Source organism: Eucyclogobius newberryi, unplaced genomic scaffold (genome assembly GCF_026437365.1).
Source record: "Eucyclogobius newberryi isolate DKJ021-1_F unplaced genomic scaffold, fEucNew1.0.hap1 SCAF_2, whole genome shotgun sequence".
Lineage (NCBI taxonomy): Eukaryota > Metazoa > Chordata > Actinopteri > Gobiiformes > Gobiidae > Eucyclogobius > Eucyclogobius newberryi.
Window position 1 is genome coordinate 33148416 of NW_027315834.1, and position 14757 is coordinate 33163172.

The 14757-nt window shown below is 39.8% G+C and overlaps 1 protein-coding gene across 6 annotated transcripts in view; it reads left to right on the forward strand.

Moving 5' to 3' along the window:
- The window catches only part of iqsec3a (IQ motif and Sec7 domain ArfGEF 3a), a 95514-nt gene that overhangs the window by 64013 nt on the left and 16744 nt on the right, over positions 1 to 14757 (forward strand). For all 6 annotated transcript variants that reach the window (XM_072455058.1, XM_072455059.1, XM_072455060.1 and 3 more), the window contains 3 exons: positions 3352 to 4550; positions 8582 to 8743; positions 13343 to 13465. In XM_072455058.1, coding sequence (XP_072311159.1) covers positions 3352 to 4550; positions 8582 to 8743; positions 13343 to 13465 — 1484 coding nt within the window. The remainder of the gene's footprint in view (positions 1 to 3351; positions 4551 to 8581; positions 8744 to 13342; positions 13466 to 14757) is intronic.

The following is a 14757-nucleotide window of genomic DNA, read 5'->3' on the forward strand; positions in this document are numbered from 1 at the left end:
TGACGTCAAGCCTTATCGTCTTCATTTTGTAATCCAGTCAGCATTCGTTGTGTCCCAGTTTTGCTCTTATATAATCGCCTCATTAATCATGCTGATTTTTCTGCGCTCCAAACGCAGCACATATGAAAACTAATAATTGCAGATTTGCATTTTAGCCCTCAGTTTTTGCATCCTCTGAGATGGGATAATGGGCACATTTAGAGGCTGAAACCCACAAACGACTCATTAGGGGTGACAAGACAAATGTAGTTGTTTATACCCATAACTGAAACCTACGACGCAGACAGCAGGCTTTGGTTTAGTCACGTTTTTTCTAGTTATTTATCCAAAAAACACCATTAAGTTTTGCATATTTCGCACATTAAGCATCACCCTACTAGACTTTAGGTATCCGAAGTTAGTTCAGATTTGTGTTTAGCTACTGTGATTATAACTCATTTTGAATGTCCATCCGCATCAAATATTCACATTCATCCTTCTTCATGTAATATTCTGTCTTTCTTGTCTGTCCTCCATTAAACCGTCAGCTGAGGTTTGTCTGGTGCCGCACGGGGAGCAGAACACGGGGTCGCTGCAGTGCCGGTTTGTCCGTCACAATCGATTTGGAGACCCTGATAGAGGAGAGGTGTCATGGCGGCCCTCCCTGAGTAATCTCTCTCCATCAGCGCTTAGTGAAGTGATCACAGGCAGCAGACGGATAACAGAGAGTCACTCGCACCGTTTCGAGCCTGGACATTTGTCTGTCGTCTCGCTTCCACCCACCACAGTCACACTTTTATTTTATTATATTCTTCTTTCTGTTTTGAGTGCAAAGAGTCCCGGGACAAGACAATGAAGGACCAATCAGTGCTCATTTGTAGAACATCTCCTCGCAAATATTCTCGTATAATTCAGAAAAAGAATCTCTCTCTTTTTAAACCCACCATGGACCATGCGTATACATCTGATTGATTAATTGATTAATGTCATTGGAGATCAAGTAGACAAGATACGCCCTGAACAGCTTTGTAAAGTATTGTAAAAGTGCGCGTGGTCTTGGCTGGGCTCGCATTATATTCTCATTTTAAGATAAGATAAGATAAGATAATCCTTTATTGTCCACACATGGGGAAATTTCATTGTTGCAACGCAGGTAGATACAGAGGAAAAGGGCAGATAACATATAGGACGTTTAAAAAACACTCTTATAAACTCTTATAAACAAAAACTCTCTTTTAGTTAACAAATGCATGTTTTAGGGCTAGGTTGAAAAGATATTTGAAAAAATAAAATGTCTGGGCAGGAATCAAATTGCTAAAACCCTGAATTTGGGTGAGTTTCTTTGTACGATGGCTCTTCCTGACCCTCCTTGAAAATGCAAAATCACAACCAGTTACAGTTAAACAGTTGTCATACTCCATCATATCCAGAAGTTTGTTGACTTTTTCCACTCTAAAGGTCGCCTGCTGCCCAAGTCCCTGGAAGGCGTTTGGAGACGGAACACCTTTAATAAATACTGAGGTTAATGCTACGTTACCTCCGCGGCTCATCTTTTAAAAGTTTAATGTCAAGCCATTTTCATAGCGTTGAAGACAGGGGTGATATATATTCAGGGGTGGGCTCTCGAACGGACGGCTACAGGATCCGCCGAGATGTCGCTATCGTAACTGCGGCGCATCCTATTCAGAAAAGCACCTTAATATTCTCACTCCGTCCCGCTCGGCTCACAGTGGCACTGCAGTGAAATGTAAATGCTTTAGATAAGATGGATTTTCACTGTCATCGGTCTATTCTGAAGAGCTTTGCGTGTGATTGTGTCCATCCAATGACAATGAGGGAGGCCGCGTCGAGTTGAACTTACCACTTACCGCAAATTGCAAAGCCTCGGGGCATTACGACCAATCAGCACTTCTTTGCGGCGAGATGTGCGCGCGGCCTGGTTAAGTGACATTCAGAAATAGTAAAAAAAAGAGGTTAGAGATTTCAATGTAGACTTAAATTGATGTTCATGCCGTGATAGAGTTAGAGAAGATTCAATTCAGCGCATGTGCAACAGTAATCAGCATTCGTTGTGTTTTGCAAATTAATCGACCATTACGTCATTTGTCCTTCCTGATTCCTTCCTTTCCATTAATCCACGCTCGACACAGACTTTTGGACCCGCAGAGGCTTGACTTACCTATTTCTAAAAGAATATTACGGGAAAGAACAGCCGGGGTATCGACGTTCTAAAATTAAATCTCTGATAATTGCATCATCTTACGGTAAAAAACACAATTTGTCTTTTTTGTTATGAAGAAATATATGTAAAAAGACATTTGGCTTGTAATAAATTTGATCACAGAGCGGGGTACGTTCCCTGATTGAACTTCAATAAAAGGGATTTGAAAATGAGCAGAGCGGTGTATGGAGTAGATAAGGACTCTTCCACAACCTGATTGTTCTGGGAAACTCAAAGAGGTTTCATCCTCGTGTTTGAGCCGCTGCCAGACAAACGTGGCCATATTACATCTCTATCTATTTCCCACAGCATTTGGGCAATTTTTCACAAGAAAGATTAATGGCTTTTTGTTTTTTCACCCCACGTTTAGACAATTTTGATTTGTGAGGAGAGCACCTCTTCGGGATACACTGAGATAATGGGTTTGTTATTGGTGAAGGAATGAGCAGTTTTCCAAATGTTACAACTCAGCAGGCTTGGTCTTTCCTTGCAAAATATTTCAATTATTTATTTCTATACAGTACTAATATATTTATTTATTGATTTTTTTTTTTTCACATCAATTCTCATCAAGCAGCATTTGTTCAATATTTTGCATTGTATTTGTAAAGCATTTTGTTTTGCCACAATATCCCCCTCTTTTAAAACTTATTAAAGAACTAAACTGCTCGATTTTAGGATTCATGTTTATTTATGTTTTTTTTTACTTTTGTATTGCGATTGTACTGTTCTTCTAAGCCTCTTTATTTCTGTACGAATCGTGCTTTACAAACAAATTCTCCTTGCCTTGCCTAGATGTTTTAAATACCCATCATAAGTTCCTCTTGGTTCCTCCTCTGGTTGGGATTAATATCTGTTTCGCGACAGTAGACAATCATAGGCAATTTTAAAAACAAAATGAATTAAAAATGTCCTGTTTTCCAAAACTTGGAGGCTCTAACCATTTGAATCATTTCAGCTCATTCATTACCTCCTCTCACAACCAACAATCATCTCATTAAACTTCTCCACTGCACGCAACATTTCAGCTCAGTCATTTAACCTTTCTTCGTACAGCTAGTCATTCTCAATGGCAGCCTGTCAATAACGTGGCATTGGACAAAGCTAATTAATTCCTCTTTGTTTCTGTTTCTGTTTTTTCCCACTTTTAGATCGAAATGTTAGAGCAGAAGTACGGCGGGCACTTCATCTCACGCCGCGCCGCCTGCAAGATCCAGACCGCCTTCCGCCAGTACCAGCTCAGCAAGAACTTCGAGAAGATCCGCAACTCCCTCCTGGAGAGCCGACTGCCCCGGCGGATCTCCATGCGCAAAGTCCGGGTCCCCAACACCGAAGGCTTCTCCGCTGAACGAGCCCTGGCTGAAGGCTGCAACCTGGTGGGCATACCGCTCGTGCGCTCCCCCTCGCTGCCCGCCACTGTAGGAGGCACGCTGACCGACCTGGAAGATTCCTTCACGGAGCAAGTCCAGTCGCTGGCCAAGTCTATAGACGACGCTCTGAGCAACTGGAGCCTCAAGACAATGTGCTCTTTGCAGGAAGGCGGCGGGTATCAATTCACGTCGGATGGCACGGGCGGAGGAGAAGGTAGCGGCGACTCACAAGGTCCTACCGATCCCAGCGAACTGTCGAGAAGCGCCAGCAAGCTGATGATGGCCATAAGAGACGTGACTGTTCAAATCGATAACCAGAATATCACAGTTTCGTCGTCCGTGGTGGAGACCTCCGCTTCGGTAAACCTCACCAGCTGCACACAACAACAACAACAACAACAAGCTACTTCAACAACCGTGCCACCTTCCACGCCTCAAGAGCAGCCGCCGCCTCCTCCTCCTCCTCCACCCGAAGTCCCAGCGAAAACGACTGTACCGCCACCCCCGCCCCAAGAACCTCCGCCCCCTCCCCCGGAAACTGAGATAGCCGATATCGGCGAACAAGACGTGGAGTTCCCCGCTCCACCGCCCAGCGAAGAAGAGCTGGATCAACTCCCTCTGACACCTCTAGATAAAATACCCCCAGCAGCAGATGACCTGGTGATCCCTGCCCCGCCGCTACCGCCCCCCGGACAGCCCCCGCAGCCTGTACCGGGACACTCTCCGGCGGTGGAGACGCTGGAGGTGCAGAGGTGTAGCTCGGAGATGGCCGATAACAGCTCGGAGCAGATGAGCAGTTGTAGCGCTTCCACGGAGGCGCGATCCACTTCGGAGGCTTCGTCCAAAGAGGCGCTGCAGGCCATGATCCTGAGCCTGCCCCGGTACCACTGTGAGAACCCGGCCAGCTGCAAGTCGCCCACGCTGTCCACCGACGTCATGAGGAAGCGCCTCTACCGCATCGGGCTCAACCTCTTCAATGTGTGAGTGTTGTATTTATTTAGTTTTGCAGGAAAAAGGCAGTTTAACAGTGTCATGAAACAAAGCGTGCAGTTGATGTGCTAGTTTTCAGCTCCCGTTTCTCTGGTTTGGCTTGACATTACGTTACAAAAGGCACAATTCCATAATCTATATTTACAACAGTGACGTATTTACATGTTTTAAATCAATTTGGACATGGAAACAAAGAGTCGGATGTGATTTATCATAATTGATCAGACCAGGGATGAACCAGAGTTAATATGAAATGTGTATGAATGAATAAAGATCACCGGTGTTGCATTGGTTGAAGGTGCTGTGATTGGCCACGACTTTATGTGGAATTGTGGAATGTCTCTACCTTGAGTAATAAACACCTGCGGGTCAGAAAATCTTTAAAATGATGAGAGAAAATAAAATAAAAAATACAGGATATAAGGAGTTACTACATGTTTCAGTTGTGCCAAACGTTTAATTGGTTTAGCAAGATTAAGTTGGATTCTCATAATGGTACAAATTAATTAAAAACTCACTGGCCCTGGCAAAACATGTCACAATCACAGTTAAACTCCTGTATTCATTAAAGCCTTTGTACAATATTAGGCCCTTACAGCTGCACCCTGACGTTGCAGCAGAACAGTTTTACTTCTCTCACATCTTCAGGAGTGTGGCAGGACATCAGCACAAGTGTTGTTGGTTTCTGTGCTCACGCGCCCTCTCTGGGGTCGTACTTGAAGTTTGATGGGACGCCTTTGGGCTCGCGCCGCAAACCAAACCGTTTTTCTTCACTGCTCCCCATCGAGCTGAGAGAACAAACAGTATCAGGCCCAGCTCCCTGATCATCTGAGGTGCCTTCTGTTTTCCCAGAAAGAGATGTCAGTGCAGAAAATCAATAAGAGAGACAGAAGATGCAGTCGGATGCGGTAATAGAATTACACTGCATAAATTACCGTCGACATGCCAGCTCTTTTAAGGTCTGTTTTAATTCATGCTAAAAGCTGTCTTCTTGTTGTACCTCCGTCTTTGTCTCGATTTTTCTCGATTTAGCAGATTTGTATGTGAAGAACAGTCATAAAAGGGAATACAATCATGATGTAGAACACGTATTAGCCACACCTTTCAGTTTTCACCCAATGGAGTTGAATTGAAAACTCATAATTCAAGCTTTAGATCAATTTGCATATTTTTTTGCTAATGACAATAGTCTATTCTCCATTATGCACTAGATTCTCTGCAGTGGATGAATTATAACTGTCTTGTGAGCGCAGATATTCCTTGATCTTATAGCAGCAGACATTGCAATGTTATATCATATTGCGTGCCTAAAATAGAAGTTGATTAGTCAAAGGCTCAATATTGGAGTGCAACAGTGGAAATAATGGACTTCAATATGATATGCAGTTAATATTCTAACATGGCTTATATAGAGTCGACCACACACAGATCTTATGCAACTCAAAACTACACTCGTCCAGAGCGAATGGTCAGTTTTCTTTGCTGTCTCTGGTGAATAACTTTCTTAGTAGTAGATAACTTGACTTGAGGGATACATGGCCTTTTTAAAATGATAAAATGAATAGTGAACCTTTCTGTCTATCAGCAATCCCACTCCCCATCCTCTCAAATCAAACACCTTTACAGATAAGCTCAGATTTAATGAATTGGCTTAAAAGAGGAAGTGTGAGATAGTACGAGGAAGGAGAGCAAAAATATATGCGCAGGAGGTGGGGCAATAAAGCTGGAGGCTTATTAGTTCCACCAGTTCATATCATCCCCCTAATACCTGAGCTGCTGTCGTCTGTGCATCTTAAACAGGCCGGTACGCTATAGGCTAAAAGTGGCATATTTCTGGATGTTCGAACAAAGTCATGTATATGCAGTGAGTGTCGGCTCGGCAGAAAGTACAATGTAAAGGAAACGTTCAAGTGTATGTAAAGTCTTCAACATAATATACGGTCTAAATTCTGTTCTATATTTGTGCTACTTTAGAACCACAGCCACTGAATGCACATTGTTCATGGAGATCATTTAAAGGTTAAAATGCACTTTATTTATTGTATCCTTGTTAACCTCAGAAAAGTCTCGAATTAGACACATAACTGTGAAATCATGTCCGCTGAGGCGATCATAACATTACATTTTATTATATATTATTAACAAGGCACTTGGTAGTAAACCTTTGATTACAGAGATACCACCAATTCACAAAAAGCTGTGAAACAGTTATTTTGTCTTATAAAAAGCAAAACAAATCTGTTCTTCAAGAACAGACTTTAGAGAATGACAATGAGAATTTGACATACATACATACATACATACATACATACATACTTACATACATACATACATTTTATTAGCAGTAAATGTAATTGCATGTGTGTAGCATGTAATAAATATGGGTTATTTATAGTTATCTTAGTTATCTGTCCATGGTTAGTAATGAAAGACAAACCTCTGCATCTGCATGGCAGTGAAACGCTTGTATGCCATAAACTATAGAGCAGGCTGAACATCTGTGCTTTAGCAATAAAACATACAGATAGTAAAGTGGAGGAGAGCTATTTTATGGAAGACACAAAATAGAAGTGGGAGCAGATAGGAACGGTGCCTTGTGTGAGAGGATATGGCACTGACTCGACTGTCACAAAGGAGAATAGCTCATCGATCATTTTAATAATTTAGGCCTATCTTAAAATCTTTCACTATCCTGACCTGGACTAGACTAGGGAGCATTATTTGTCACTTTTTATTTAATTTTTTTTTACAATCAAACATAACTTCTAAAAATAATGCAAGACCAAAACTAGACTAATCCCTCTCATAATCTGTCTTGAAATTAAAACATCAACTTCACTATTTGTAACATATATTATTTTAAATACCACTTGTGAAAGGTAATATAGTACATTGCCACGTGTAATGCATCTCCCATTGCCTTTTAATGAAATGAGATTTCGCCATATTGCTTTGGCAGCTGCTCCTTGACTCCATCATGTCCACATATTTCTCTCTCTCTCTCTCTCTCTCTCTCCCTCTCCCTCTCTCTCTCTCTCTCTCTCTCTCTCCCTCTCTCACCCCTGTGTCCAGCTCGTCCCTTTAGTAAGCCCGTTAAAGACAACACACAAACTGCCCTGTTACATAAAGGTTTTAAGTGCTCTGCGGAGCAAAAGTTTGAGGCAGTAATGGAGTCCCTGGTCGTCCCTGGAGCCTGTCTCTTTTGTGCCTAATAGCAGTTAAAAATAGTCCAAATACATATAAAGGTATCTGAATGCATCAGGCTGAAAACGTGCGTGAGTGTCGAAGGCACCAGTGTTAAGCATTTGTTTTATAAAAAGAAACCCATTAAAGACAATATTCGAAAAGCAGTGGTGTGGAAGAACCGTGAACCTCATTCACTTGTTCGACCCGTGTCTTGGCTCCTGCTGAACAACTTCCAGGAACTACGAATATTTGAATGTTTTCACTACAGCGAACTGAAAAATTAAGCTGATTATTTTGGATGAATTACCCAATAGTGACGGGTTTACTATAAAAAATAATCACATTTTGCTGATCATAAACATTATCTGGATTATACAGACTCTAAAACACATGCAAAACGTGTATAAAAAAATACGGTTGCATTTTTAAATCAAAATTAAATTAAAAAAACGTTTCAGAATTTCCTAAATAATACATTTTATTCATATTTTGTATCAAGAAATATTTAAACATCATATTTTCAACCTTTATTTGGTTCAGCATCACCAGACTATAAAAATAAAAGAGACAAATAAAACCGCTCATAAAAAGGAACAGAAAAGGCTTTAAAAGGCACTGTTTTGAAATGCACGTTGTGTCATTTGTGCGTTAAGTAGATTGCAGAAGTAATTGCTAATGGATGTTGTAGCCCAGTGGAGGGATGAATAAGATTATTTAATTAACCTTTGTGCGTCTCTTGGATTAAACATCAGCTTATTCATGAGTGGCACGACAAAGCTTAATGTTTTTCTTTAAAAAGTCATTTCTCTCATTTTTCCCCCCTCTGCTCCCATAGAAACCCGGACAAAGGCCTGCAGTTCCTGATTTCCAGAGGCTTCATCCCGGACACTCCCATCGGTGTGGCCCACTTCCTGCTGCAGAGGAAAGGCCTGAGCCGGCAGATGATCGGAGAGTTCCTGGGAAACAGCAAGAAGCCTTTCAACAGAGATGTGCTTGAGTGAGTGCTTTAGACAACAAAATATGATGCTTTTATTGTTCACCTTGGGGTTGAATAAATTAGATGAACAAAGTAAATTGCACAACACGCATACAAACAACGAAATATAAAAAAACAAGACACTGGATACACCTCATTTTGACATTTCACTTTGAATGTAGTTTTGCATATTAATTTAGCATATATATATATTGCAGTTTTAATGCAAGACCCTTTATATACTCGATTGCATACTAGCTAAAATGTATATTAACAAAGCAAAAAATTGGCTGCTTAAAATTCAGTTATTTTTAAATATGCCGTAGTGTTTGAAAATAGCCAAAATAATACTCAAGGTCTTAAAAATAAGTCCACAGGAGACAGACACTATAGTTGCAGAAGATGCTGCTTTTATTGAAGTTAATAAAAACATAATTCCCCGGGAAATAAAAAGTCCGGAGCAGAGGAGCGAGACAGGGCTAAGTAGAGCACAAGAAAAGAGAGCCCTTATCTGTTTGTGTCCAGTGCCTTTTATGTACAAACTGCCCGCACTTGTTCATGGTCAGCCTTATATCGCCTGCACTTGTCCTTCTCCCGTCCAGCCCTCACTGTCTTGAAGTCCATGACCTGAGTATCTGCAAAGAGGATCCATTTTCAGAAACATGACGTAGATAAATCAAACCAACATACGACATATTTTGTTTTGGTTCAAGTTAATTTGTTATTCGAGTCCAGTCCTTGATCTTTGTGCAGTCTGAGGTATCCATTTATTGTGTCAATGGCAGGAGTTTTGAGGCCCAAATACATAGTTCTGAAGTCAAGTGGCATGGAGATGTCAAAAACAGTCTGTGGTTCTATGTTGAGTTCAGTTTTTCTCAGTTGTTTCCCTGTGAATAGTGAGCATTTTGACATATTATAATACTGTGCTGGATCCATTGAGATATATATATATATATATATATATATATATATATATATTCCCATTCTTCATCTGTGAAAACAAAATGATCCTCTCTTTCCCATTTTTTTTTTCTACATTTATATATTTAGATTAAAAGGTTTAGAAAATATTCCCCTTGAAAGTTCTGTCTTAATAATTATTTCAAAGGCCATCGTTGCTTTGTTTCATTTATTGGTTGTATTAACTCCTTATTTGTAAATGTCAAAGCTTTTAATTTGATTTTCTTTTTGCAGCCTGGTAAAAAAAAAACATTCATACCTCTCGTTATCCAGACCTTAAATCTCAGCCGACCAGCTTGAGATTTTAACATCTTTGGTTTGTTTATACGTTTTGATTTGCTCTTTCCAAATGCATTTTTCACCCAGGGATTCTTTATTATATATTTGGAGTATAGTTTTTCTCTAAAATTGTTGAAAAATCTTTATGCCTGTGCCTAAGTATTAAGAGAGTTAATTTGTCATTTAAATGGGTAAGTCTTTCTAAAGGTCAAGGGAGGTTGCCAGTGAAAGATGATTTAATTTGTTTGTATGAATGATTAATTTTGATCTGGTAATCTCTCACATCCTTTTTTGTACCAGCAGTAGATCTCTCAAGGCAGCTGCATAAACTCATTTAACTATAAACACAGTAATTTAAGCTTTATACTGGTAATATATTGTACAGAGACAATGACAGATACAAACTAGTATCACCAAACCTGAATTGTTAATAAATGTGTAATATAAATGTATAGTATGCAGAATACAAGGTGCAATTTGGCATGTGTTATGTGATTATGAGTGTGGAACATGCAGTTTATGTGGTTTTAATAGTAATGTATAATTACTGTGAGTGTGGAGTATCGAGTGTAATATTGTAGACATGTATAAAATTATTATCTACAGCAAAGTTGACAAGGAGAAAAAAACTCCAGTGAATATTCTGTACTGAGCCTGCATTAGTCATCCGTGTATCTACATAATGCGTAGAAAATCCGTCTGACTTTAAGACATGGAGTGTAGTCCTCCACGCGTTACTTATTGCGTCACATATGAGAACGTGACTCACGGCGTTTCATTTCCAGTCATCAAGTCAATGACTGTCATTTTCTTGGAGCTAAAAAAGAAATCTTTGTCCTTCAGCGTTATAACTCATATAATCCACTGTGTCCACTGTGATTCTTTTATACAGTATTAGATTGTGCCATTTAGCAGGTTGTCCCATTACTTCACGTGCACTTTTCTCAAGGTTGCAGCTACATAGGACAGCACTTAGCACTTAGCTCTTATAGTCTCACTTAGTCTCCAGCGCAGTGCTTTATACTTTTAGCTTCAAAACTCAGCTCACAGTTGGTGGCATGGACATAGAACAACGCACATTGTACCTTTGTGACCAGTGAATAGATTCAAACATTAGCACTCAAGAGGAAGTGGTACTGAATTATGGGAATGGTCAATTGTGTATTTTTGGTGAAGTTGATAAGAGTATTCACTAAAATGCTGCAAAAAGTTGTGTCAAGTGTTGCCTTTGGTATGTGCAGTATTTGGACTTTGCAGAAAATGATGAATGTTTTGAGGAGTAATGAGGGAAGGTAAATAACCCCTGCATATGATATCATGTCATCAGATTTAAACATGGATTAATGCTGTTTCTACTTGTCATCAATCCTGGTCTTTTGCTGGCCCTTTACTGAAAGATTAATTAATACATAATGTTGAGTTACAGACATTTTCCTATTGACTAATTTGGTAGATTTATTGTATTGTACGTGCAACTCTTGTTATACATTATAGAAATGACTGTGCAAGTTCATTTGCATTGGAAATACTCTGTACATCTTGTGAAAGGTAATATAGTACAAGACAATGGCTTGACTAAAACAAGCTGTGGCTCAAATCCTGTGTCACTGAAAAGCCCACGTCCCGCTCAACCAAAATGTCTAACTGTAATACATTTCTTGGCGTGATGTGACAAGCGCTTTATGTGTGCCACAGAGGTGAGGCCCAGAGCTGCACCTTTTCCAATCTGATTCAACAAAAAGTGAAATTATATTTTATATGTGGGAGCCATAAAGTGCAGTGAGGAACAAAGGACAGGACTCATTACAGATTTATTAAGAAAATCTTCAAGAAGAGTGTCCCCCAGAGACTCGTATACAGCGTAGTGCTTAGCAGGAGAACAGGATATGCCACCTGCTTGTCATCTTCTGGTGCTGCTCAGAATATGGCTCCATCTGGCTTAGATGTTCTGTGTGTTCTGTCACAGGTGTGTGTTTGTGTGTCGCTGCCACAAGGACTTTGTGTAAACCTACAACTAAAGCCTTGTGTTGCTGACAGACGAACAGCAGATTTTGCAGTCTGTTGGAACGTTAATGTCAGAACGGGAAAGTTTTACGTGCGTTGATAACTCCAAAAAGTACTCACTGGGTCTACTATCATTTACTTGAGTTACTGTTGAAATTGTACTTTTCAGAGTCGTTTTCTGACACCATACATTTACCACTATTATTTTGCCTAAATGAACTACTCTTGCAACAGTTTTGTTTACTCCCCCACAGTGTGTAGTACCGTCAGATATGATTTGTTTTTGTGTCTATTTGTCGGAAATACTAGAATATGTGCATTATTTATGTAATGTGTCTGTTAAATTAACTCAAAACATAAATCATATATTAACTACATTTCACATCCAAACTGTTACTCAGTATTATTATATATCAGAAACCTTTGTCACTTATATTATCACAAGGATTTTTAGGCATAGGACTAATTGGGACAGTTCCAAGCCTCAAGATGGAAAGTACATTTGCCATCAGGAAGCCAGATATACTGCTGTTCTGTTCTGTCACTGTGGCGTTGGCTTATGCATGTCAAAAAGAGCACGGGGACCACCTGGGGTCATGACAATATTCAAGAGATACAAGGTTTTAGATAACGTATGAGTAAGTCTGGAGTAAGTCTGATTTTAAGAGCGTTGCCCCTGAGCCCACTGAGCAAAAAAGAAAATGTCGAGCCTGTGTGTTGTAAGCATTAGCTGTAATTTACTTGGACTTATCTACATGAAACGCTACATGAAAAGCTACCAGGGTGTTCAAAACTTTAATTTCTTATTTCATTATCGTGCTACTTTCTACCGCCACACTAAATCTCACATCAAAGCTTTAAACTTTAAGCCCAAATTGAATGTTGCTTTCAAAGTCACCTTTAAATTCAAACCTTAATTCACCCTGAAACTGCACACATTGTATTTTCATCCTTCAAACTGATGAGAGAGGCTATTTAGCCTTTCTTAATTAAAACCATCAAGCTTAAGGGTTGCTAGGTAATGGGTGGATTTTTTTGCTCCGAGGAACTGGGACATTCCAAGCAATCACCTTGCTTTGTATATTATCAAACACATAATGAAACAAAACCCTGTAACCCATGAAATATTCCCATTATTTGTCCTCTGTAGCTGCACTTTAATCAAATACATATATATTTGTTTTCTTTTAATTGTTTTTTTCTCACTTGCGGGATAGGGGTTCAAACAAACAATCTATTCCTCTCTTTTATAACCCCTTTAGGTTGTTGGGATATTGGGTTTCATCAAATTGTAGATTAAATTAAACTGTGAATATGCAGTACAGAACAATGTGATGCGTGCATGTGTAACTGTAACTGTTTCTTCACTTTCTGCAGCTGTGTGGTGGATGAGATGGACTTCTCGGGGATGGAGCTGGATGAAGCGTTGAGGAAATTTCAGGCTCATATTCGAGTCCAGGGAGAGGCTCAGAAGGTGGAGCGGCTAATTGAGGCCTTCAGGTAATTCAACCTTTTTTATGTACGGGACTAATCGGAGCAAACGCACCACAGTAAAGGAGGAGGTATAGAGCGAGGAACATTGTGTACTGCCTCAGATTTCTATCAGGATTTGAATATGATGGTGCATATCAAAAGATTAGAGCCAGAGTAAGTGTAAAATATGAATGTGTAGCCATTTGTTATCAATAATTATGAAGAGGAGAGGAAGATGTAAATGTACATTGCCACGCAAAGATGGTCTACAATCTTATGAAAAAAGACTCTCAACATCAGATCAGACACGAAAACACAAGCAAACTGACACATTTAATTATGGAATGTTTAAATTTTAGGAGAACTGCTGTTGATTAACAGTTTATGTATACAGTGTATGTACAGAAGAGGTGCAGATGTGTAACTAGGGGTGTTTGATTTTGATTGCCCAAGGACTACAGATGGAAATGAGCTTAACTAAATCTAACTAAATCTTTTCTCTTGGAGATTAATGTAATCTGTGCACTGTCCTTGTTTTAAATAAATAAATAAACAAATAAATGAAAAAATAAATAGCACTGACAGGTAAGACACCGTTCTGTCTTCAGCACGGCACCTTACAATGTGTTTTCTTGTTTTTCTAACATTCATGTCAATTCCCAAAGAAAACCTCTGTGTCAGATTATCAACAAAAAAAGTCATAAAAAAGACCATGTAAATAGTTTTTTTTATAATGTTATGCCTAATTATTCAAAACGGTAGTCATACCAGTCTGTGTTTTGTCATTTCTTGTGTTTTTATATATTTTTGGCTACATTATGCTCCTTATGATTCAACTCCTGTCCAAATAGTCAGTATTGTTGATTTTAGATGCTAATAAATATTGTGGTAGTGGGACACAGTTTGTGCAGCAGCTGCGACACCGTGTGCTATGCTAACTGTTTAGCACGTCCCTCTGGTGTAACCACCACCTGTCACTGTGGTGGGGGTGCCCAAAGAGGAGAAAAACACCATCACTGTCACGCGGAGTGGGTAGAGAGGGCTGGCACTGCTAGTGTTTGGACATCAGGTTACTCCGCACATTGGCTTCAGCGACAAAAGGGGGGGGGAGAACGAGGAAGCAAGGAAGGATATAAGGAAACAAGGGAGAGAACAAGAGAGAAGGGGTTATAAATAACCCCAGTTGCATAATTGTCACAGCCTCTCCGCGCTTGCCTCTTTTGCTTCTGGGCTTTGATATGTCCGCATACACACACATTACCCACGGATACACACATACAATAAGAGATAGCAAAAATGAATTCTCCAAAGTTAGTGAC